This window comes from Neophocaena asiaeorientalis, unplaced genomic scaffold (assembly GCF_003031525.2).
Source record: "Neophocaena asiaeorientalis asiaeorientalis breed wild unplaced genomic scaffold, Neophocaena_asiaeorientalis_V1.1 scaffold16, whole genome shotgun sequence".
NCBI lineage: Eukaryota > Metazoa > Chordata > Mammalia > Artiodactyla > Phocoenidae > Neophocaena > Neophocaena asiaeorientalis.
This window is the reverse complement of record NW_020175446.1, coordinates 2,400,604-2,425,043: the sequence shown is the minus strand read 5'-3', so window position 1 is coordinate 2,425,043 and position 24,440 is coordinate 2,400,604. Positions and strand designations below refer to the sequence as shown.

The 24,440-nt window shown below is 39.2% G+C and overlaps 2 protein-coding genes across 2 annotated transcripts in view; both read left to right on the top strand.

The window, feature by feature from the left end:
- Nucleotides 1–24,440, top strand: part of CSMD1 (CUB and Sushi multiple domains 1) — a 1,745,896-nt gene that overhangs the window by 276,516 nt on the left and 1,444,940 nt on the right. The window lies entirely within an intron of this gene.
- Nucleotides 16,585–17,195, top strand: LOC112415206 (60S ribosomal protein L17). The gene has a single exon (XM_024768069.1). The coding sequence runs from the start codon at nt 16,620–16,622 to the stop codon at nt 17,172–17,174; it is 555 nt and encodes a 184-aa protein (XP_024623837.1). The 5' UTR covers nt 16,585–16,619; the 3' UTR covers nt 17,175–17,195.

The window sequence follows — 24,440 nt, the reverse complement described above, 5'->3', positions numbered from 1 at the left end:
GTACTCTGTTGACAAATAAATAGAGTAACCTTAAACTGTGAGCATTGCAGCAAGTGTTTTGGTGGAAAATGAAATTATCTGAAATAGAACAATTGACGATAGAGGGCTTTCTGAAACCTCGCTGTGGAACTTGAACTGTGCTTTTAGCCCATTCTCTTCTCTAAACCCATTTTTTAAAATTTATTTTTAATTTAAAAAAAAATTTTTTTTATTTAATTTTTTTAATTTTATTTTTACTTTTTTGCCCTGGGTTTAATGTGGTAATAGTGGCCACTTGCTGATGGTAGGAAAGTGATGGCATTTATAGCCAGTCCTTGAATAGAGATTTTCCTTTTTATCTACTTAATAGTTTTAATCATTCATATAAACATGTGAGGACTTTAGTAATTAAAGCACCATAAAAGGCACCATTGGGCTCCAGGGATGGATCCTACATGGAGTCAGGCTTGAACCACTGACGGGTTAATAGAAGGAAAATGTCTGGTGCAGGAGTAGCTATAGCCAAATATGGACTGTGCACACCTTCATGTGGTCAGGAAGCAAAACAAAGGCATTTGGCAAAAAAAGAGCCCATACTTTATTTTGTTGCCTTCGACATGCTTTTTCTCTTACACCTTTTCTATTCTCTGGATGACAAAGAATCTTTTTTTTTTTTTTTTTCACTCCACCACCACTGCCCCACCACTTTCCCCCCTTGGTGTCCATACGTTGGTTCTCTACATCTGTGTGGATGGCAAAGAATCTTACTAAACTTGTTCTTCAGCTTTTCAAACATATATTGTACCATGAATAGTCATAATAATGCACATGACAATTTAAAAATTGTCCAAGAATTTGCCCAAGAAATATCATAGAAAGAGAAACCGTTTTCACCACACTTTTTCTGTTGTAACTTTATACCCAGTAAATCATGTTTTCTAGTTTCTTATGACGTATACAGACAATTTAACTGACAATATGGCTCTTTAAATTAAAAGATAAAACTGAAAAGTCACTCAGGAAAGTATTATTAGTATCACATCTTAAACTAACAATGCCCAAATTTATCTCTCAGTATAGCCCAAACTGAGAAACTGGTAAATTCTGTTTTTATTGATACTATCATCAGTATATTATGTGCAAAATCACCCAGCAGACATAAGAACAGAAGCATACACATACTGAAATTTCCAGACTTAGAGCCTCTTACGTTTGCTGAATCCAGGAATCATAAGATGAATAAATCATCTGTTGGGTTGAGAACAAGTTTAGCAATACAAACTCAACGTCTTCATTTGCGACTTGAAAAGGAATTATTCTGTGGACCTCTGAAGAGTGCATTCATGTGATCAGACAGTTTAGTCCCGTAACCTACTAGGGTAGTTGATATCAGAGTTAGAAAATGGCTTTTTCTTGAAAAATCAGAAAGTGAATGTTTTTCATGGGCAACCACTATTTTGTGCTGTCAAGACACTGATAGAAGTCAGAGAATTTATATCAAACTTTATTTTCCCTGTCTAAGCCCCTTATAAACAGTAGCCTATTTGTGATGTTGAACTAGAGCTAGTCTCACAAGTGACAGAGTTCTGAGTCTTGGGTTCTCTCCCCAGCTCTGTAGTTGACTGACTGTGAGGTAGTAAGATATGTGTCAAGCTCTGCACGGATCTCATATGAAAAGAGCCACGTACATAGGAAGCACTGTTATGAGTTTAAGGCCCCCCATAGGCTTTGGAGTCAGCTTGACGTTCAGTGGAATAGGATGTAGGGAAAGTTCACATTGTGGCTGCTGCTTAGCTGGAGACCATTTAGTTAAGAACCGTTTTGGAGGATTTTCCTTGGTATTTTAATGAAATTCAATCCATCATGCTTATTATCACAGTACCCGTGCGTATCCCTGCCGGCAACTGGGAACACGGGTGACTGCCCCTCCTTGGTATGGCCTTGTAGGTGGCGCATCGTTAAACGAGGCTCGGCATCACAGCCGATCATTGTGGGCACGGACAGCTTTGCAGTTTTAGTCTGTTGACCTTTTGTCAAAGTCCAAGCTTAGTAATTCTCATTGAGACAGATGCATCATGTCAGATCGATATGCATCTTGGAATTTGTATCTGAGGTTGAGAATTAAGATATAAGAAGGAATATTTAAGACCCAAAGAATCTACACTCTTCTCTTGCACGGAGAGCAAATTTCTAGAGTCAAATAACATGGACAGACTTGTAGAGCCCTCCCGTTTGTAGAGGAATTTTGCAAGACCATAGAACTGGAGGAGAAAGTGAATGAAACCTCAGCATAACCAACTAAGTATCTTCTGATAGTGGAACAGTGTTGTGAAAAACACACCAGATGAAACCAAGCAGAAGTGAAAACAATTTGGGGAAACAGAATGAAATGATCAGGGTGGGAAACGGTAGCCATCCCATTTCATGCCAGGTATATACTTACCCAAGCTGACACCCTGCCACAAGGCCCGGTGAGAGACGTGCGTGGTGCGTGTGTGTGTTTGTGTATGTACTAAGGGCATTCGTGAGGATGGGGGCGTGGGATGAGAGAGCCAGAAATCACAGAAGAACCCAAAGCAGAAAGTGGAGGTGACTCTTTCAACATGACTGCCTTGAAAGATCACAACCAATGGGGGACCATTTTAAGCCTACACTGATTTAGCTTTGAGTAACTTCTTTATAATTCACTGGGAAACATGGTTATAGATTAAGAGCCTCTTTTTTTTTCAGTTCTTATATTGCTTATATAAAATGTCTGCAGATTTTATCCTAAATGACCCCAGAGAGAGCGCCAGAAGTCCTTTCCTCCACACCATCCGCCATAATTTGCTTCTAAATTGACCAGTTGGAGTTAGTATTGATGAAGATCATCAACTTCGTGTTAGGCTTCTTTATTTCATCTCAGGTTGAATGGGGGCCCTTTGTCTATGGCATTTGCAGGATACAGCGTATTCCTTAATTTACTTGAGTCTAATTAAATCTGCTTTCCACCACCCCTCCATCCACCTGTTGAATAGTATTTGCAAAATTGATTTTATCATCTTTTTTCAAGTGAAAAACTAATGATAAGATTTCCATATATATGTATATATATACACACATATATATATAATAAAATATGTATGTATATAATGTTCATGTTTTTATATTGCTTTTATGGTTTATATATGTGTGTTTGTATTTTTCTATTCATTACTTTCTCAACTGTCTTCATTCTTATTTGAGATCCCCTACATGCTTGCTGTTTGTTTACAATATATACTATGAATTTCTGGCATTACCCTTAATAGATTTTATTTTTGGTGATAAAAGAAGGTAAAAAATGTTTTGGAGTTTTTTGATAACTGGGAAAGGGTCAGAAGACTCATGATTGAAGCCAGTGTTTTTTTGCTTGATTTCTGAGTCCCCTATTTTTTCTGTGTCAGTGTCACATTTTTCCCCACTAGGGGGAATGTATACTTTTATGTCAGCAATTGGAAGCAGTTGGTAAAATATAAAAGGCATTATTACTACTCAGTTTTATAATTTCGTTAAGTAAGTGAATTTAAAAGAATGTATACTTTTATCTCAGCAATTGGAAGCAGTTGGTAAAATATAAAAGGCATTATTACTACTCAGTTTTATAATTTCGTTAAGTGGGTGATTAATGTAAGAAGAAAAGGTAACACAAATTTGTCTGTTGTATTTTTTTAACATGTATGAGTAATTAATCTTTTTTTTTCACTCAATATTTTCAAGAATTGACCATGCAAAGTCAACTTAGTAACAATTTGTGATTAACTGTTTATGGTTCATGATATTTTTACATTTGCCACTCTTCTTGCTAAGGAAACTAATGTTGATGATATTTTACATGTATTCTTTCACTTAATTGCCTTCACAATCCTTAGATTCTTGTCGTTTTATCCTTACTTTACACAAAAGCGTTCAGATAAACTAGTACAAAGTACCAAGTATGTCTGTGGCAAAGTCTGAATTTGAAAATCTCTGTAAGATATCTTTAATATCTGTCTATAAAGATAACTCCATCTTTAAAACATCTTTGCAAATTAGTCTGATTCATAGGGAACATACATTACATGTGAGCTAAGTAATTAAGAACTGATTAGTTATGATAAAAAAAAATGTGTGTGTGTGAATGTTTATCCAATTCTGAGAGCATGACGCCAGCTTTAAGCTTTGGAAACAATTGGAATTTGGAGAATATAAAATAGATGGAGGAAAGAGGGTAGGTTATATGCTGTGAGAATAACAGAAAATGTATTTTTACCAAGTCATCCCTCCTTTTTTTTTTTTTTTTTTTTGGCCGCACCATGCGGCATGCGGGATCTTATTTCCCCGACCAGGGATCGAACCCATGCCCCCTGCATTGAGAGCATGGAGTCTTAACCACTGGACCACCAGTGAAGTCCCATCCCAACTTTTTTTTTTTTAATTCATTTATTTTATTCATATATTTTTGGCTGCATTGGGTCTTCGTTACTGTACGCGGGCTTTCTCTAGTTGTGGCAAGCGGGGGCTACTTTTCTTTGTGGTTTGCGGGCTTCTCATTGCGGTGGCTTCTCTTGTGGCGGAGCACGGGCTCTAGGCATGCGGGCTTCAGTAGCTGTGGCGCACAGGCTTAGTTGCTTCACGGCAACTAAGGGATCTTCCCGGACCAGGGGTCGAACACGTGTCCCCTGCATTGGCAGGCGGATTCTTAACCACTGCACCACCAAGGAAGTCCTCTCCTATTTTTTATTATTAAAAATCAAAGCACACATTTTGTAGAAATATTTTCAAAATATGAAGAAGAAAAATTGTACCCATAATGTCCTTACTCAGAATACCTTGACAGTGTTAAAGTTTATCGTATTCTTTTATTTTCCTACACCTATATCTGTATGTCTGTCATTTTACATTATGCTCTTTCCCTTATACAAAGTTCCCCAGATTTTTAATGTTTTTGAAAAATTGTTTTAAAAGTTGTATAAAGCCATCATGTTGATATGCTAGAATTTATTTAGCCAATATCTGATCTGTAAATTGTGTATTTCCTTAAATTTCACTATAATATATAGTCCTTTGATTTAAAACAAAGAAAAAAGAATTCCCCTGTATATGAGATTCTGCTCACACTCTATTGTTTCTTGACTCTACAGCTCTTGAATGAGATTAATTATTCAAAATGCACAGATTTATGATCCAGGAAGTACATCTCTGCTTGTTCTTGGTTTTTGTTATCATTTTGTGAGTGTTTCAGTAAGCTTAGTGTATAGAGAGATGTGAACAACAGAACACTTCTGAGCTAAGTGTACAAAAAAGAGGAGATTTTATTGAGTGCATCAGGACATGTAGGGGACCCCAAGGAGGCAGCGCAGCTGGCCAGGCTGCTGGCTCCTCTGCTTTATTTAGAAAGCCTACCTGTCTCTGTGAAGTTCGTGGTCATTACCAGGACTCTCTGAAGAAAGGCTTTCTCAGCCTCCGTGAATAGGCTGAAAAATAATGTGCTCTTCGTTGCTAAATTTGCTTTAGCAAGTGAACTAAAGCACTAGTGAAGTGCTTTAGGCTGTCTCAGTGTTGACCCTGCATCTTCAGGAGCAGAGTCTGACAGACCTGGCTGGACCAGGTGTGTGTCCTTCAGTCTGTAATCAATGTATAAATGTGGGGTCTGGACTCTGAGCAGGAGAGAGAGGGTATAGACTTGGAAACCCCCTCCCAATGGACCTGTGCATCTGGTAGGACATTTATAAGCCGTTCAGTCTGCTTTGGATTTTGCTCTTTTTGTACAATGGAAGAATGTCGTATTTACCTTCATGACTTTCAGTGCATCTTTCTGAAGAATGCGTCTTCCTGACTTTTAAGGCATCTTTTATTCTTTTGATGAATTTCCTGGAACAGAAATTGAGATAATTAGACTCTTTTGGGTAATACTAAATTGTTTCAAGGACATATTACGTGTTGAATAAACAAATCAGAAATGAGAATTCTAAATCATTGGTGTCTTTAGTTGCATGACAATGATAGTAGTACAGATTGAATTAAAACTTCTCTTTCTAACTTCCGCACCACATGGATAAATTGAACTACTTTGATCTTTCTGTAAGCAATGAGAAGTGAGAGAGTCTGGGTGTGTGCATAATATGTGTGAAAATCTGTACATATAAAATAATACTTATTTTTCTGGGAGAATGGGATGGACTTCCTCTGGAGACTTCCCAAAGTTATTAAAAATATTAATAAACTATGCATTCAATATTTATTACACTTTAAATAGAATATTTTAGTATATTTAACATAGTGAGAAATCATATTATTATACACATTATTCATTTAACTGCATCTATTGGAGCATTTCAACCATATTTTTAAACAAGAAGCCATCATGAATTGGACCAATATTATTTAACTAGGGTATCCTTTTGCCAGAATAAAAAGCAGCATGCAATTGTAATCTGTAATATCCTAAAGTCTATAATTAAAAATAAATATTTTCTAAAAGCCTTTACATTTTTGTGGGACTTTTCAGATAGCATAGTACCTTCATGTATTATCTTATTTGCTTTTAAAACGACCATGGGAATTAGGTGTTTTCCAGATACTGAGTATAAAAAACCCTGTAAGAAGTAAATAATTCTAATTTGAAAAGTACTAAATGAATCACTGAGAACATAAAAATATAAACAAATAATTAAGAAACATCGTGACTAATCAAGAAGAGCTTATCCAAAAGAACTAACATAAACATTCCAAGTCCATTAATCAAGTTTCCCACTAACATCAAGGAAGGCAAGAGAGTCAGCATTTACTGGTGATGCATCGTGTGGTAGGGATTGTGCTGGACTCTTCTTTGTCAGTTAGAGCTTCAGGGTTTATTGTCTCTAATTTACAGAGAAGGAGATGGATGCTCCCAGAGGTTCTATGACTTTCTCGAAGTCACCTACATAATAAGTGCTAAATGCCACTTGATCTTTCCCAAGGATGTTGATTTTCTCACAGTGCTATCCTGCTTCTCCTTTTCACTCTTAATGTTTGGGTTTTTTTTTTTGTTTGGGAAGGAAGGGGGAAAGTATTAGAGCAGACTTGATCCCGCGGCATCTAATGGTCCAGGGAGGTGACAAAACAGTCTTAGTGAGGTTACAATATTGCTTGTGATGTTTCTTCCTCAGCAAGTTTCAGACAGCACATTGTATTTTTCTTACCTTATTGAAGTATAGTTGATCTGCAATGTTGTGTTAATTTCTTCTGTACAGCTACCCACCCACCCCTTGGCAACCACAAGTCTGTTCCCTGTATCTGTATGTTTCTATTTTGTAGATATTTTCATTTGAGACAGCACAATTTAAGTTCCTTAGCTGACAAAGGAAATGCATTGCCTTACATAATCACTGGGATTCAAATGTCGCTTGAGCCTTGGGGTCATGATTTCTTCAGGCCCGTGTCTCTAGGTCTCCCAGATGCGTTCAATTCTGCCTTATTCTTTGGCTAATGTGTTTCGTAACGCTTTGCTCATGATAGAGCAATGGCTGCTGGAATCTCTAAGACCACATGGTTCCACATTCATAGCCAAGGCAGAAGAGAACTTCTCTTTTCCAGCCATTGGGCATCAGCCATGGACTTCCCATAGTAGCACCAGCTTAGACCACATGTCCAATCATGTGGACACCCAATCACTACAACCAGGACGATGGGGCATCTTGATCTGAATAGGCCACATCACACGGCCATTGGAAGGTGTGCCAGTTGCTAATTGGCTGACACCCATTGAATCCTTGGCACCAGGGTGGATTTATTTCACCAAAATCCAGTGACTGGAAGCACTGGAGTTTTGTTAAGAAAGAAAAAACAGAGAAATAGATGCAGGGGAGACAACAATAATGCCACTGAAACGAGTAAATTATTTTGGTTACGTCAGCTCTTCTTAAGTCAAATATTGTAGTACCTCTCATCAGATTTACGAATAGGAAGCAGGAGACGAAAGCATAGCCAAAGAGATGTACCCATCTAGATATCTAACCTCTTAGAATCAAATGATCTCTCTTATTTCCTAAAAACAATTCAATTGGTAAGGATACCTTTTGAAGACATCTTATTGGCAGTGCATGCCTCTGTCAAGAAATGTCTTTTCATGTTCATTATTCAGGAGAGACATTAATTATTTTTGATTACACAGCTACATCGCAAGTTAATGTTTCTGAATTTAAAAAGCATGCATACGTGTGTGTGTGTGTGTTCTTGTATTCACATTAAAAACTGTCTAAAAATATGTTGGCCTGCTCTCAAGTTGGCTCACTGTCACCAATCCCACTTTACGTTCCTCTTCCTACCCACTCTGGAATTTAATACACTTGCCCACACCGTCAAGTGTGAAAGTACAAGTATGCAAACACGGCTTCTCATTGCATGTAGTTTCAAAGGGTGAAGGAAATTCACAGGGAAGTACATTCATATTGCAAAGTAACAATAGTAGGGAAAGGTTTGAGGTTAGATTAAGTGACCCAACACTTTCAGATTCATATTACTTTCCAGACTCATTTTTCTAGGTAGAATTTTAGTGACAACGTAACACGTATTTTTTAAATTCAGCTGAGTAACCAGGGCTGCAGCTTGCGTTTTTCCAGTGTACAGATTGATCTGAATTGATCCCAAGCACAGTGCTGATTCGAAATACATTGTGTATATTTATAGGTGCCCTTTTACCAAAGACTCTGAACTTTTAAATGATTTAAAGTATATATTTAATTCATTTTCATGGCCTGTTGACAGTAGAACACTTGAAAAATCTTCAAACAAATTACAAGCTGTTATAGCTAATATTCTAGAAATATGGTTTTAAATCTGCATTTTTAGAGATAAAACAACTAGCAGTTAATTGGGGAAATGGCCATTCACTTTTTTGGGGCCCAGCTGCTCCACGGCATGTGGGATCCTCCCGGGCCGGGGCACGAACCCGCGTCCCCTGCATCGGCAGGCGGACTCCCAACCACTGCACCACCAGGGAAACCCCTGCATAGGCATTTTATATAACTTATGCAAATGTTATTTATGCGTAAAGCTTCATTTAAAGAATTAAGTAGTTACAGAAACCGATAAATTTCAGATTCAGCAAACGTTTATTCAGCAAACGTTTACTGAGCACCTGGGCTCTTTTAGATAGTTATGTGTTTTGACCCTCCTAACCTCTTAGTAAGGTATTGCGTCCTTGTATAAAAATTATCAGTAAAGAAGGAAGGAGATTAAGAGGACTTATAGCAATTTTTGTAGTGTAAAAAACATTTTCTCCAGCTCCCAGAATGGAGTTTGGGGCCTGATGTCAGAAGTCAAGGCTAGACTTGTCAAATTCTAGAATAGTGGTGGGTGTGCATGGGAAGGGAGGGTGGTTGGTCTAAAAATCAATAGGGCTGAGTCGCTTTGATTTTTTATTAAGCACAGCATCTTCTATATTTTAAATTTCAACAACACTAAAGAAAGGATTAATATTTTAATGTTTATCAATGGGCGTGAGCTAAAGATAGTTTTAAAGCATCTATCAATAAGATGGCTTCTTCAGAAGAGAAAAAGTTCACCGGAGAAGTGTGTGCCTTGCTACTAAGGTGACCACCCAGGGTCGGGACCTATAACTTGCCCTTCATTCTTTTCTGCAGATACCAGGCCAGTGAAGCAGAGGTGGGAGGGGTCCTGAGAGACCCCTGTAAAAGGATCATGGATGTGAGGTCACCTGGGGGAGATTAGGGCCACATGGGAGAGATTAGGGACAAATGCGGAAGGGACTTGGGCAGAGTCCTGTTGTCACCAGTCCATGGGAGAGGGACAGAGCCGGTGTGGTGCTTCCATCTCACCATTGCTGGTCTGGTGGCTGGAGTCTGGGTGTGGACCATTATCCATTTGTTAAGCATCACTAGTTATTGTGTCCACCATGGCAGTATTGGGGAATGGCTTCTGACTGGTGATGCCCCAGTTAGCAAAACCAGACCCTTGTCACAGTGCATTGAAAGAAACTTGGCCAAAATCTGATAAGAAGCGAGACAGCCTTGCTAGTATTTTGAATTAACAGAAGTTGGTAACAATAGGCCTCCTCCAAAACACCTTTATCTATTTCAAATGCCTATGTTGAAATGTTGTCCCATCATCCATTTCCAAGATAAATATGGAGATAGCGTTTTTCATTAATTGGTGAACTCTATATTTTATGTTAATTATTTGCTTTAATTTCTGGCTATATTATCAGATATTTTCCACAAAAAAGGATTCCTTCCAAAACTCAGTGAGTGTGAATTCCACAGTAACTTAACTATTCTGTGTCGTTAACTGGCTATATAAATGATAATAAATATAGGATAGTTCTTAAGTTACTGACAAGCATTTCTTCTCTGTAGATTCTGTGATTCCATGCAGTCAGATAAAATAGTCTCTTTAATTCATGTGTGTATGTGTGTGTGTATGTGTATGTGTGTGTGTACTCTTACAAAAATAGTCATCACTCAATCTTACAGTTATTTGTATATCCTCTCTATTCTCTATTGCCAATAAATGAAAGGCAAGGATTACTGCCTTTAGTATTTTATACCAAGGGAATCAGTATATAGTTTCATTAATCTCATATTTACTTTACAGGTTGAAAATGATGTTTTTAATATATAACATGAGACATTCTTAAATTTCCTTCCTTCCTCCCTCCCTCCCTCCCTTCCTTTCTTCCTTCCTTCTATCCTTTCCTTCCCACTACTATTTAATGAGCATCTACCGGCGCCCCGGTGGCGCAGTGGTTGAGAGTCTGCCTGCCGATCCAAAGGACACGGGTTCGTGTCCCAGTCCGCAAACCTCCCACATATTGCGGAGCGGCTGAGCCTGTGCTCTGCAACAGAAGAGACCGGAAAAAAAAAAAAAAAAAGTGTGAGGAAATGGGTGAATAGATAATGAGCATCTACCAACTGCCAAGCACTTTCATGTGTTCAGGGGTACAGTGGTGAGTAAAAGCAGAACTCATGAAATTTATAGTCCAGTTGGAGGGAGAACTTCATTAATGATCACGTGGAGAAATGTAAAATTGCAGCAGTGATCAATGCTATAAAGAAAATGTATTCAAGTGCTATGAAAGCATAAAAGCAGGTATTCTTGATGTGGTCTAGATTATAAGGAGAAGTTTTCCTGAGAAAGTTATTCTGGGTTGGAAATAAAATCCATGATTATAGAATATGTGGATAAAGTGTGGTATATTGGAACCAGTTTGCAGGGCAGAAATAGAGACACAGATGTAGAGAACAAACGTATGGACACCAAGGGGGGAAGTGGTGTTGGGTGGGGTGGTGGTGGGATGAATTGGGAGATTGGGATTGACATGTAGACACTAATATGTATAAAATAGGAAACACTGTGTAAAGCTGAATTGTGTAATTATCATTCAGCAAAATGTGGATAATAGCTTCCTCATCTACTTTCTAGGATTGTTGTCAGGATCAAAGGAGATAGTATGGCTCAAAAACCGCAAAGCCTTATGCAAAGCGACGTGAGGGGTTACTTTATCTATCAAACTCAGGCACATCCTGAAGATAAGTGTGTGATTCAGCCTGGATGGTTCTCTTTTGGCTTTTCCTGTCCATCTGAAAATTTAGGAACTTGGTGTCTAGGAACAGTATGATACCTTACTATACGACACACATGCAATGATTAGAGCACCTCTGGCATTCTTTTAAAGGAAATAAATCCCCCAAATGTAAATATAAGCTTATTGTTGACCAGTAGAAGGCACTCAGAGGCACCACAGGTGGATTTGGGAAAATAGGTGAGAAAAATGTACAAACATACCTGTTGAATTTTTACTTAGTTCTGTTTTGATGTTGCCAGGAAAGCTGTCCCTTTAATATTTCCTGTGACGATCTTCTGCTCTCTGTAACCACTGGTCCTTCAGCTCGGGCCTCCATTATCTCCACAGGGAACTCTGGATCCTTCTCAGACCTGGCCCGTCCTTCCAGCTCTGACTGTGCTCCAAATCTTGCTCTACAGTGTGCTTGCATCGTTCTCATCTAATATTCCTACAATCCTGAGACTCCGTGAGGTTAAATAAGTCAATAATCATCAGTCAGCTCACAAATGGTAGAATCAAGGTTTCACCCATGTCTCATTCCTTCCCTTCTTCTTTCTCTCCCTTTCTTTCTTTCTTATTGGGTGCAGTTCTCTTTGCCTCTCAATACTTTCGGAGTTTTTTCCTAGTTCTCCAAAGAAGTGTACATGTGCATGTCGCTGTGTATGTGAGTGTGTACGTGTATACCAGTGCATATGGGTGTATATGTGTGAGTGTGTGTGTGTGTGTGTGTACACAATCAAGTTTTCTTTCTCGTTCCTGACTCGAAGATCTTTTTTTTTTTTCCTTTTTTGGTCAAGCGTCTGTCCTTTCTATGTGTTTGTTTTTAATTTTTCTGCATGCTTGGCAATTTTTATGTATCCAAGATTCAGTGATAGTCTTACATTTTCTCTTCTTGGTGTTATTTACCTTATAGGTATGTATTTCATTATTTTAATGACCCTTTACTGAAGGTTTTCTCTTCAGCAATAATACAAAATGGATTTTCTCCCTCTTCTCTCCATGAGGAATTGGTGGATTTTGTACACACTGCAGATACTTCCTGCCCATCCTTCCAAGTTTGCTTTTACCTGGGGGATGTTGACAGTCTCCACCATCCTTACCCTCCCGTGATCAAGTCAGCGCCTCCCCCCGTCGCTGCTTTGATCCTAGAGCCGAGGTCCCAGGGCCATTTCCATGTGAGCGAGCTCAAGAGATCAAAAGAATCCTGAAATGTGTTCTTTTAAAGGAGGTGCAGACACCTGTGCCAACATCCCCTCTAAGGGCCCTGAGCTGCCTGCAGTTCCAGGGGATTGGCCAGTAGAAGCCCAGCAGGGGTCCCCCCTGGGATGCTGGACTGAGGCCTGGGACCCCAGGCACAGGGGAGATGGGTCCCCAGGCTCTTGGGCCGCAGAAAGCCTGATTCTTTCAGGAGCGCTCCATCTCCTGCACAGAGAGCTCGGGGCCGCCCTTGATGTGAGCGCTGTCACACTCTCCACAAGCCACCTGAACTGCGTTAGATGTTCTGAGAAAGAAACATGAAGCCAACCTGGGTGGAGGGGCTGCTCCGCACTTTGGAAAGCTGACCCATTCCGGAGCCATTCTTGTCGGCTGGTGGGGTGTTTCTGTCTCCTTGTTCTGAATGTGACTTGAAAAGACAAGGCATGGATGAAAGTCTTCAAACACGATTTTTCCCCACCGGCTCTTTCAGGCCAGTAGCCTCCTAGAGAGGAAAAAATAGATATATAACTAACAATACGTTCTGACCTGTGTGTCTTACAAGGTGAGAACAAAATGGATCTATTAATTAAATCTAACCGTGAAAACTGTTCATTTTAAACCTGTTCCCCTTAATCTCTCTGTGCTGAGAGAGGCACTATTGAGGATAAGTTATCTGATTCCATTGTGAGTGTCTGGTGCATCCAGGTGGGGAGAAGAACAGGACCCCTGCCTGGAAGACCGCCAGCCACATTTCGCCAACATCATTGCTATTGTTCCAAAGCAGTGGCTTCTCTCCCGTGCTTTCAGGATTATCACAATAAACCTGTTTGCCAAATGTTAATTTTTTAATTTGTCGCCTCATGAAAAGTTACCACTTGATTAGCCAGAAGACTCAAGACTGCAATGTGTGTGTTGTTGTTGTTTTAAGTAGATAAACAAACAGCATCAGTTGGGGCTACAAACAGGATCTAGACGTTTGCCATGTGAGTGTTTCCCGAGGGCCGTTCAGTAACCTGCATTCGCAAAGCAGTAGTTTCATGACCGTAATGACAAAAGGATTGACTATTTCGTCTGGAAGGGGAAGAAAAATACTAAGAGGAAGAGTAGAGTACTGAGCTTCATAGGTGTATAAATCATGCCACAAGGTCCTAACAGAGACTAGTACTTGGAAACAGAGCTAGTTTTCAAGCCACAGTTTTAACCAGCAGTGCTTGATACTCTGTGATATTTGCCATCACTGTGTTCACAATTATTGGCGGGAAAACAGCATCTGATGGACGCAAGCCCAGTGGAGCTTCTTGGTAAAGCCAGAGTCAGGAGATAACACTGATGTGCTTGTTACGTGACTCTGCTCCATGAATAAAGCCCTTTCCACACACAACCATCTCTACCACCACACACAGCTGCGTTCCTACACTCTTTTAGGAAATGTACTGTTGCTGAGCATATGAAACAAATCATCTTTTTCTTTGTATTATACATTTGTAATTGAAGTATAGTTGATTTACAGTGTTGTGTTAACTACTGCCGTATAGCAAAGTGATTCAGTTATACATATATACATACATTCTTTTTTTATATTCTTTTCCATTATGGCTTATCATAGGATATTGAATATAGTTCTGTGCGCCATACAATAGGACCCTGTTGTTTATCTATTCTATATATAAAAGCTTACATCTGCTGACCCCAACCTCCCACTCCATCGCTCCTCCAGCCCCCTCCGCCTTGGCAACTACCAGTCTGTTCTCTATGTCCATGATTCCGTTTCTGTTTCATAGATAGGTTCATTTTCTTAGATTCCACAAAGAAGTGATATCATATGGTATTTGTTCTCTTTCTTACTTCACTTAGTATGATAATCTCTAGTTTCACACATGTTGCTGCAGATGGCATTATTTTGTTCTCTTTTATGGCTGAGTAATATTCCATTGTATACATGTGCCACATCTTCTTTATCCATTCCTCTGTTGAAGGGCATTTAGGTTGCTTCCGTGTCTTGGCTATTGTGAACAGTGCTGCTATGAGGTGCATGTGTCCTTTTGAATTATAGTTTTGTCCGGATATACAACCAGGAGTGGGATTGCTGGATCATATGGTAATTCTATTTTTAGATTTCTGAGGAACCTCCATTCTGTGACTGCACCAAATTACATTCCCACCAACAGTGTAGGAGGTTCCCTTTTCTCCACACCCTCTCCAGCACTTACTGTATGTAGACTTTTTGATGGTGACCTTTCTGACTGGTGTGAGGTGATACTTCATTGTAGTTTTGATTTACAAGTTCTCTAATAATTAGTGATGTTGAGCATCTTTTCATGTGCCAGTTGGCCATCTGTATTTCTTCTTTGGAGAAATGTCTATTTAGGTCTTCTGCCGTTTTTTGATTGGGTCGTTTGTTTTTTTGTTGTTGAATTTTATGAGCTGTTTGCATATTTTAGAAATTAAGCCCATGTTGGTTGCATCATTTGCAAATATTTTCTTCTATTTTGTAGGTCTTTTCGTTTTGCTTATGGTTTCCTTTGCTGTGCAAAAGCTTGTAAGTTTGATTAGGTCCCATTAAATTTCTGTTTTTATTTCTGTATTATACATTTTTGTGTATCTATATTTCTCAGCCAGTTACCACCACCAGTTGTTTGTGGGTTGTCTGAAGTGTCCTGAATCTTATCGAGACCCATCACGGTGGTCCATGCACTCATAGTAACCTTTGAATATACTTTTGGATTATTGCAGATAACATTTGCACAGTGAAGGATCAAAACAGGTGACAGAGAGAACTGCTTCCAATAGGGATGTGCTTCATTTTCCATTTTAAGAGTACAGGCCAAATATAGAATGCAGTACTCCTGAAGTTGGTACTTTTAATTATAATAAAATATTCATGTACAGATAGTCAAGATATCATAAGGTAGCTAGCTCATAGGTCATGTGCTATGGACTAAACTGCATTCTTTCCATTTCATATGTTGAAGTCAATACCTCAGTGTGATGGTATTGGATTGGCCAGAAAGTTTGTTCATTTTTTTCCATAACATCTTACAGAAAACCCTGAACAAACTTTTTGGCCAACCCAATATTTGGAGGTGGGGCCTTTGGAAAGTGATTAGGTTGAGATGAGGTCATGACAGTGGGGCCCTCATGGTGGGATTAGTGCCCTTGTGAGAAGGGATTCCAGAGAGTATGCTCGTTTCTCTCTCTCTCTCTTCCTACAACGTAATGATGCAGTGAGAAGATACCCATCAGCAAGCCAGTCAGATAATCCTCACCTGAGTTGCCTGACACCTTGATCTTGTACCTGTCAGCCTCCAGAACTGTGAGAAATGTCAGTTGTTTAATCCCCCCAGCCTGTGGTGTTTTGTTATGGCAGCCCAAACTAAAAGAGCATATCTGCTTCTTGACTATCCCAAATGCACAATATCCTTGCCCACTCCTTCACTTATTAGGAGAGTGTTTCATTATTAACCATGGTCTGGACAGGGTCATGAATAGGAGAAAATCTGACACTCAGTAGGGTTAAGACCCTGTACAACATCAAAAGAGGCAAATGAGAACTGAGGCAGTGGTGGGGACCAGTCCATTGCTGTTCTAAATAGCTGACACATATAACATGTAAGGAGACACAGTCGGAATGTAGGGGGAGGGCTTTAGTTTAGGCATATTGTGAGTGTAGCAGCTAAAAAAGTCAATCTCTAAATTTACCCTATTCAGAAAACTTCCTCTGTCTTATATTTGGTGACATGGATGCCCCAAGCCAGTTTCCCTGGTTACAGATGGCTTCTCTCAGGAGAGATTCAAAGGACGCATTGATCTACATGGAGCAACACTTAGAAAATTCTACTACATCGCTTTTCCGGTCAGCGGCCTGAGGTGACCTCTAAAAATGGTTCGCTATTCACTTGACCCAGAAAATCCCACAAAATCATGCAAGTCGAGAGGTTCAAATCTTCGTGTTCACTTTAAGAACACTCGTGAAACAGCGCAGGCCATTAAGGGTATGCATATCCGAAAAGCCACTAAGTATCTGAAGGATGTCACTTTAAAGAAGCAGTGTGTGCCATTCCGTCGCTACAATGGTGGAGTTGGTAGGTGTGCCCAGGCCAAACAGTGGGGCTGGACGCAGGGTCGGTGGCCCAAAAAAAGTGCTGAATTTTTACTGCACATGCTCAAAAATGCAGAGAGTAATGCTGAACTTAAGGGCTTAGATGTAGATTCTCTGGTCATTGAGCACATCCAGGTGAACAAAGCCCCCAAGATGCGGCGCAGGACTTACAGAGCTCATGGTCGGATCAACCCATACATGAGCTCTCCGTGCCACATTGAGATGATCCTTACTGAAAAAGAACAGATTGTTCCTAAACCAGAAGAGGAGGTTGCCCAGAAGAAAAAGATATCCCAGAAGAAATTGAAGAAACAAAAACTTATGGCCCGGGAATAAATGCTGCAAAAAATAAATGCAAATAAAAGTAAAAAAAAAAAAAGAAAATTCTACTACATCTTCTGCTTAAATAGCTTCAATGTTTGTAAACCCTTAGACACACGTCTTTCAAGATTGAAGGAGGAGGGCTTCCCTGCTGGTGCAGTGGTTGAGAGTCCGCCTGCCGATGCAGAGGACACGGGTTCGTGCCCCGGTCCGGGAAGATCCCACATACCGTGTAGTGGCTGGGCCCGTGAGCCATGGCCGCTGAGCCTGTGTGTCCGGAGCCTGTGCTCCGCAATGGAAGATTCCACAACAGTGAGAGGCCTGCATACCGCCAAAAAAAAAATTAAAAAAAAAAAAATAAGATTGAAGGAGGAGCATATGACATTGGGCCACTGCTTCTCATATCACTCCTAGAAGCCACAGAAACCTAGTGAGTTTTTGTCCTTTGCCTTCTAATACACCATTCTTCTTGGATGTCCTTCCAAATATTTCTGTTTGAATCATTCTTCTTCTGGAAAACCATTGCTGCGCCCCAACCTCCAACCCCAAAAAGATGAGTATGAGCTGTGTAAAAATAGTTAAAAAAAAAAAAAAAAAAAAATAGCAGAGGGCTTCCCTGGGGGTGCAGGGGTTAAGAATCCGCCTGCCAATGCAGGGGACACAGGTTCGAGCCCTGGTCTGGGAAGATCCCACATGCCGTGGAGCAACTAAGCCTGTGCACCACAACTACTGAGCCTGCACTCTAGAGCCCGTGAGCCACAACTACTCAGCCTACGTGCCACAACTACTGAAGCCTGTGCACCTAGAGCCCGTGCTCCACAAGAAGAGAAGCCACCGCAGAGAGAAGCCCGCGCACCACGACAAAGAGTAGCCCCCGCTCGCCGCAACTAGAGAAAAGCCTGCGTACAGCAACGAAGACCCAACACGGCCTAAATAAATAAATATTGATAATGAGGGAGCTGGTTTGTCTCATGGCCTTGCATCCCCAGTGGAAAAGGGCTGGACCCACACTCAGTGGAAATAATGAAGCAAAGGTGGATGTGAAAAGTAATTGCCGAAATTTTGAAAACACCGTGTAGCCACATTAACGCAAAGGGAAGTGGCTGCTGAAAGGGATTTTATTTTTCTGAAGAACATGATGTGAGGAATAGTAACAGTTCAGACTGACGTCGTTGGACACATGACTCACATCTTTATATTAACATTCACCAGGGAGACCAGCGAAAGTGAGTGAAAAACACAGATGGGCTTTTCACGATGGGAAGGCACCCAACTACAGAAACAAAGTGCCTCACTGGAGAAAATAAAAAGAAATTAGTGTTATTAAAAGAAAAGTGTAGCAATGCGATCTTTTTGTAAAACCTAATCCTTTTCCTCAGCAATTTCAAGAACAATCTGTGTTCCTAAAAAATGCCCCCATGCCTTTTCTCATTTGCTCCGAGTTATTCAGTCCTCTGTTATTTTTAGAAACCCCTTATTTGTGTACAAAGTAGGAATGTTTATTAAGTTTCCTATGAATTATCAAAAATGTATTCATAATTTTGAGAACAAGCCAAGTTATTAGAACTGGTTTATGGATTTATGGGAGGGATTTCATTTCCTTTGCAATTGATGCATTTGATCATAATGTGTTTGAAAAGTCAGAAGTTGGATGTGTATGTGGTGTTTCTCCATCTCTGATTTTCCCTTTTCATATAAAGTCAACACATTTTTTTATTTGACCTGCATGTGTCAATGATGTATTTGTTCATGAAATGTGAACCTTACTAACAGCAAAATTATGTTGATTCTATCATAATAACATTATAGATTAGTATAACTATGTAGAAATTCCATCAGTTCAGATAATCATATTAGAAGATATGAACTGTGGGGACTTCCCTGGTGGCTCAGTGGTTAAGAATCCACCTGCCAATGCAGGGGACACGGGTTCAACCCCTAGTCCGGGAAGATCGCACGTGCCGCGGAGCAACTAAGCCCGTGCACCACAACTACTGAGCCTGTGCTCTAGAGCCCGCGAGCCACAACTACTGAAGCCGACGCGCCTAGAGCCTGTGCTCCACAACAAGAGAAGCCACCGCAGTGAGAAGCCCACGCACCACAACAAAGAGTAGCACCTGCTCACCACAACTAGAGAAAGGCCACACGTAGCAATGAAGACCCAATACAGCCAAAAATAAATAAATAAATTTATTTTAAAAAGATATTAACTGTGAATATATATATAAATATATATATGTACTCATTCAGGTTGCAACATGCTATTTTCCTTCATCTTCACACTAACACTGGGTTTAGACAACTTACATTGCCTACTACAAGCTTATTTCCAATTCCAACAGTTTTGGGAATTTGGGATGATCAAGATGTACTGTTCTTATAAGGAACTGATTTTTGTCTATATGTTTTTTTCTAATCAAATTTGTCATTTTGAGATAATCACGGGCTTAGTTGCTCCATGGCATGCGGGATCTTCCCGGACCAGGGCTCAAACCCGTGTCCCCTGCATTGGCAGGCAGATTCTTAACCACTGTGCCACCAGGGAAGTTCCGCAGGTTTCATTTCTTAAAGAAACTGCAAACTGCTTTTCAGTGTGGCTGTGCCATGTTCCAGCAATGTATGATTTATCCATTTTCTCCACATCCTAGCCAACGTTGAATATTATCACTATTTTTTTTTAATTTTAGCCACTCTGACAAGAGCTTAGTGATCTCTCACTATGGTTTTAATTTACATTTCCCCAATGGCTAATGATGTTTAATATATTTTCATGTGCTGCTTTGTCATCTGTGTCTCTTCTTCAGTGAAATGTCTCTTCTTGTCTTTTGCCTTCGTCCAATTAGATTGTTTGCTTTTTACAGAAGAGCTTCAAGGGTTCCTTGTGTGTTCCGGATTCTGGGCCTTTGTCAGATATGTGCTTTAAAACCACTTTCTGCTTGTCTTAGTTTGTCTTTTCATCCTCTTAACAGGATCTCTCACAGAACAAAAGGTTTTTTTAAATTTTGATGAAGTCCAAATTACCATTTTTTTCTTTCTATGGATTGTGGTTTTGGTGTCAAGTCTAAGAACTCTTTGCCTATTTGTAGATCCTGTAGATTTTCTCCCCACTTTTTTTTTTCAAAACTTTCCATTGTTTTGCATTTTACATTTAAGTCCATGGTTTATGTTGAGTAAATTTTTGGTAAGACGTAAGAATTACGTCTAGGTTCATTTTAAGCCTGTGGATATCCCCTTGCTCCAGCACCTTTGTCGAAAAGGCCCTCTGTCTTTCCTTAATTGAATTGCTTTTCCACCTTTGTGAAAATCAATTAAGCTTTTTTGTGCGGGCCTAGTTCTGGATGCTTCATTCTGTTTTATCTATTTGTGTATCTATCACTTAGCCAATACCACAGAGTCTTGATTATAGTAGCTTATATAATGTCTTGAAATTAGTTAGATTGGTTTCTTTCGTTTTATTACTCTTCTTCAAAATCATTCTAGCTAGTCTAGCTCTTCTGCTTTCCCACATAAATTTTAGAATATTCTCATCTACACCTATAGAAAGTTAGGTTTGGGATTTTTAAAGCAGTTTCATAAAACCTGTATATCAGTTTGGGGAGAATTGATATTTTTTACCATACTGAGTCTTCTAACGTGGTATATCTCTGTTTACTTAGATTTCTGTCGTCATTTCACCAGTATTTGCAGTTTTCAACATACAACTCTTGTGTTTTGTTACGTTTCTCCCTAACCATTTTTGAATGATTTTAATGGTACTGTCCATGTTAGTTTTTCTGTCCATGTTGAACTCATTTCTTAGTTTTAGGAGTTTCTTTGAAGATTTCTTGGGATTTTCTACATAGACAACCATGTTATCTATAAATACAGGGAGTTTAATTTCTTCCTTTCTGATCTGTATAACTTCGCTTTTATTTTCTTGCTTTTTTGCACCGGTTAAAGAACTTCCACCAGTATATTGAATAAGAATAGTGAGAGTGGATATCTTTTCTTTTCCAATTTTAGGAAAATGTCTTTCACTGTTAAGTTTAATTATAGCCATATATATATATATATATTTATAGATGCTGTTTATCAATTTGAGGAATTTCCCCTTGAGTCCTAGTTTTCTGACTGCTTTTATGCCAAATGCGTGTTAAACTGTGTAAAATGCTTTTTTTTTTTGCATTGATGTGATTTTTCTTATTCATGTGATTTTTATCCTTTAGCCTGTTAATAAGGGGGATTACATTAATTGATTTTTTAAAATTTAATTCTGGTGACATTTACATGATATAAAATGAAGCATTTTAAGGTAAATAAATCAGTGCCATTTAGTACATTTACAGTGTTATGAAACCATCACCTGTATTTAGGTCCAAAACATGTTTATCACCCGAAGAGGAAACTCCATACCCATTAAACAGTTCCTGCCCATTCTCTCGAATAATAGCTCAGACCTTGGCAACTTCCAATCTGCTTTCTCTGTTAATAGATAGGCCTATTCTGAATATTTCATATGTATGAAATCATACTTTATATGACCCTTTGTGTCTGGCTTCTTTCATTTAGAATAATGTTTTCAAGGTTCATCCATTTTATAGCATGTATCAAACTTCATTTTTATGGCTGAATAATATTCCATCTTAGGTCTATATCACATTTTATTCATCCATTCATTTGTTGATGGAAATTTAGGTTGCTTCCACCTTTTGGCTATTGTGTTTAAAGCTACTATGAACATTTACATGCAAGTATTTGTTTGAGTGCCTGTTTTCAATCTTTTGGGATGTGTACCTAACAGTGGAATTGCTGGGTCATATGGTAATTCTACGTTTAACTTTTTGGTTATTGCAGAACTTTTGGGTAGTGCTTTTCACAGCAACTGAATTATTTTACATTCCAACCAACAATGTACCATGACTCCAATTTTTCCATAGTCTCACCAACACTTTTTTTTTTTTTTATTAAATTAAGCCATCCTAACTGGTATGAAGTTATACCTCATTGAGGTTTTTATTTCCACCTCCCTAGTGACTAATGATTTTGAGCATCTTTTCATTTATGTCTTGGCTGTTTGTATATCTTAGGAAAAATGCCTGTTCAAGCACATTGCCCATTTTATAAATTGTGCCATCATTTTGTTATTGAATTGTAAGGCATCTTTATATATTCTAGCTACTAGACCCTGATAAGATGTATAATTTACATTGCTTTCATTCTGTACGTTGCCTTTTCACATTTTGAAAATGTCCTTTGATGAGCAAAGGTTGTTAGGTTTTTAAAATTTTTAATGGTTTAATTTTTCATTTGTTTCCCATGCTTTTGTTGTCATATCTAAGAATCCATTGCTAAATGCAAGGTCATGAAGATTTATTTCTATATTTTCTTCAAAGAGTTGTATGGTTTTAGCTTTTATACTTAGGACATTTATCCATTTTGAGTACATTTTGGTATGTGGTGAGGAAGGGATCCAAACTCTTTATTTCTTATGTATCAATAGATATCCAGTTGTCCCAGGACTATTTGTTGACAAGACTGCTGTTTCCCCTGTTGAATGTTCCTGCCAGACTTTTCAAAAGTCAGTTGTCCATTGACGTATGGGTTTATATGTGGACTCTCAGTTTTATTGCATTGCTCTATATGTCTATCTTTATGCTAGCACTGTTTTGATTACTGTAGCTTTATAGTAAGTTTTGAACTTGGCAAGTGTGAGTCCTCCAACTTTGTTCTTTCTTGATATTATTTTAACTATTTGGGGGTTCCTCAAAAGCCCGTATGAATTTTAGAATTGAATCATCCGTTAAAAAACAAATTGTGGGTAGTTTGATAGGTATGGCGCTGAAGTAATTGATCAATTTGGGTAGTATTTCCATGCTAAAAATATGAAGTCTTTCAATGTATGAGCATGAAATACGTTTCTATTTATATAAGCCTTTAATTTATTTCATCAGTGACTTACAGGTTTCAGTTTATAAGACTTTCACCTCCTTAGTTACATTTTCATCCTAGGTATTTTATTCTTTCAGGGGCTATTGTAAATGGAATTGTTCCCTTAATTTGTTTTTTGCATTGTTCATTGCTGGTATATAGAAATACAACTAAGTTTTCTATGTTAATCATGTACACTGCCACTCTGCTGAATTTTTTATTGATTTTAGTAATTTGTGTCTGTGTATTCTTTGGGATTGTCTATATGTAAGATTATGTCATTTGCAAACAGAGATAGTTTTACTTGTTCCTTTCCCATTGGATGCCTGAATTTTTTCCTAGCAATCTATCAGATTTGAAAGGTTAGGGACTTTTCAGGTCCTTTTTGAGAATGCATCCTACCTGAGACATGTGTGTAAACTTCTAAATTTCCCATTATACATGGTGCTTTGGAATGAATGCCCTGATTTCCCAAAGAAACTCTCTCCAGCTTTTCCGCCCAGCCCTTTGGTACTCTATTGTCTGCCTCAATTATAAAATTTTGCATTAGGTGGTTTTGGTTGTTTACTTGCCTTAAAACGTTTTTGAGGAACGCTCACCCTTTTCTGCCTTGAGTTGTAAGTTACACAGAACAAACACAAGCCCTTTCTATCAGTCCTCAGGTAACTATCCAGACAGAGTAAGACACACAAACAATACAATTTGTTCAGTGTATTCAGTGATTATGAACTATCTCACTATACTTTTCTTTTTCTTTTTCTTTTTTTTTTGTGGTACGCAGGCCTCTCACTGTTGTGGCCTCTCCCATTGCGGAGCACAGGCTCCGGACGCACAGACTCAGCGGCCATGGCTCATGGGCCCAGCCGCTCTGCGGCATGTGGGATCTTCCCAGACTGGGGCACAAACCTGTGTCCCCTGCATTGGCAGGCGGACTCCCAACCACTGCGCCACCAGGGAAGCCCTATCTCACTATACTTTAACGCTAATGTTATTAGATACCATTGTTGATTTGTCCTATAATAAATTCAAGTAATTTTCTATTCACAGGAATCATATTTGCAAGTTGAATGTGGCACTGAGGATTGAACAAACCCAAAGTTATCAGAATATTTGGGAAATGGGGTTTTTTTTTGTTTTTTTTGTGGTACGCGGGCCTCTCACTGTTGTGGCCTCTCCCGTTGCGGAGCACAGGCTCCCGACCTGCAGGCTCAGCGGCCATGGCTTACTGGCCCAGCCACTCCGCGGCATGTGGGATCTTCCCAGACCGGGGCACAAACCCATGTACCCTGCATTGGCAGGCGGACTCTCAACCACTGCGCCACCAGGGAAGCCTGGGAAATGGGTGTTTAACTAAATGGCCAGTAAATGTTCTCA

Coding starts and splice junctions, on each gene's coding strand:
- LOC112415206 (XM_024768069.1), top strand. CDS start 16,620: ATGGTTCGCTATTCACTTGACCCAGAAAATCCCACAAAATCATGCAAG.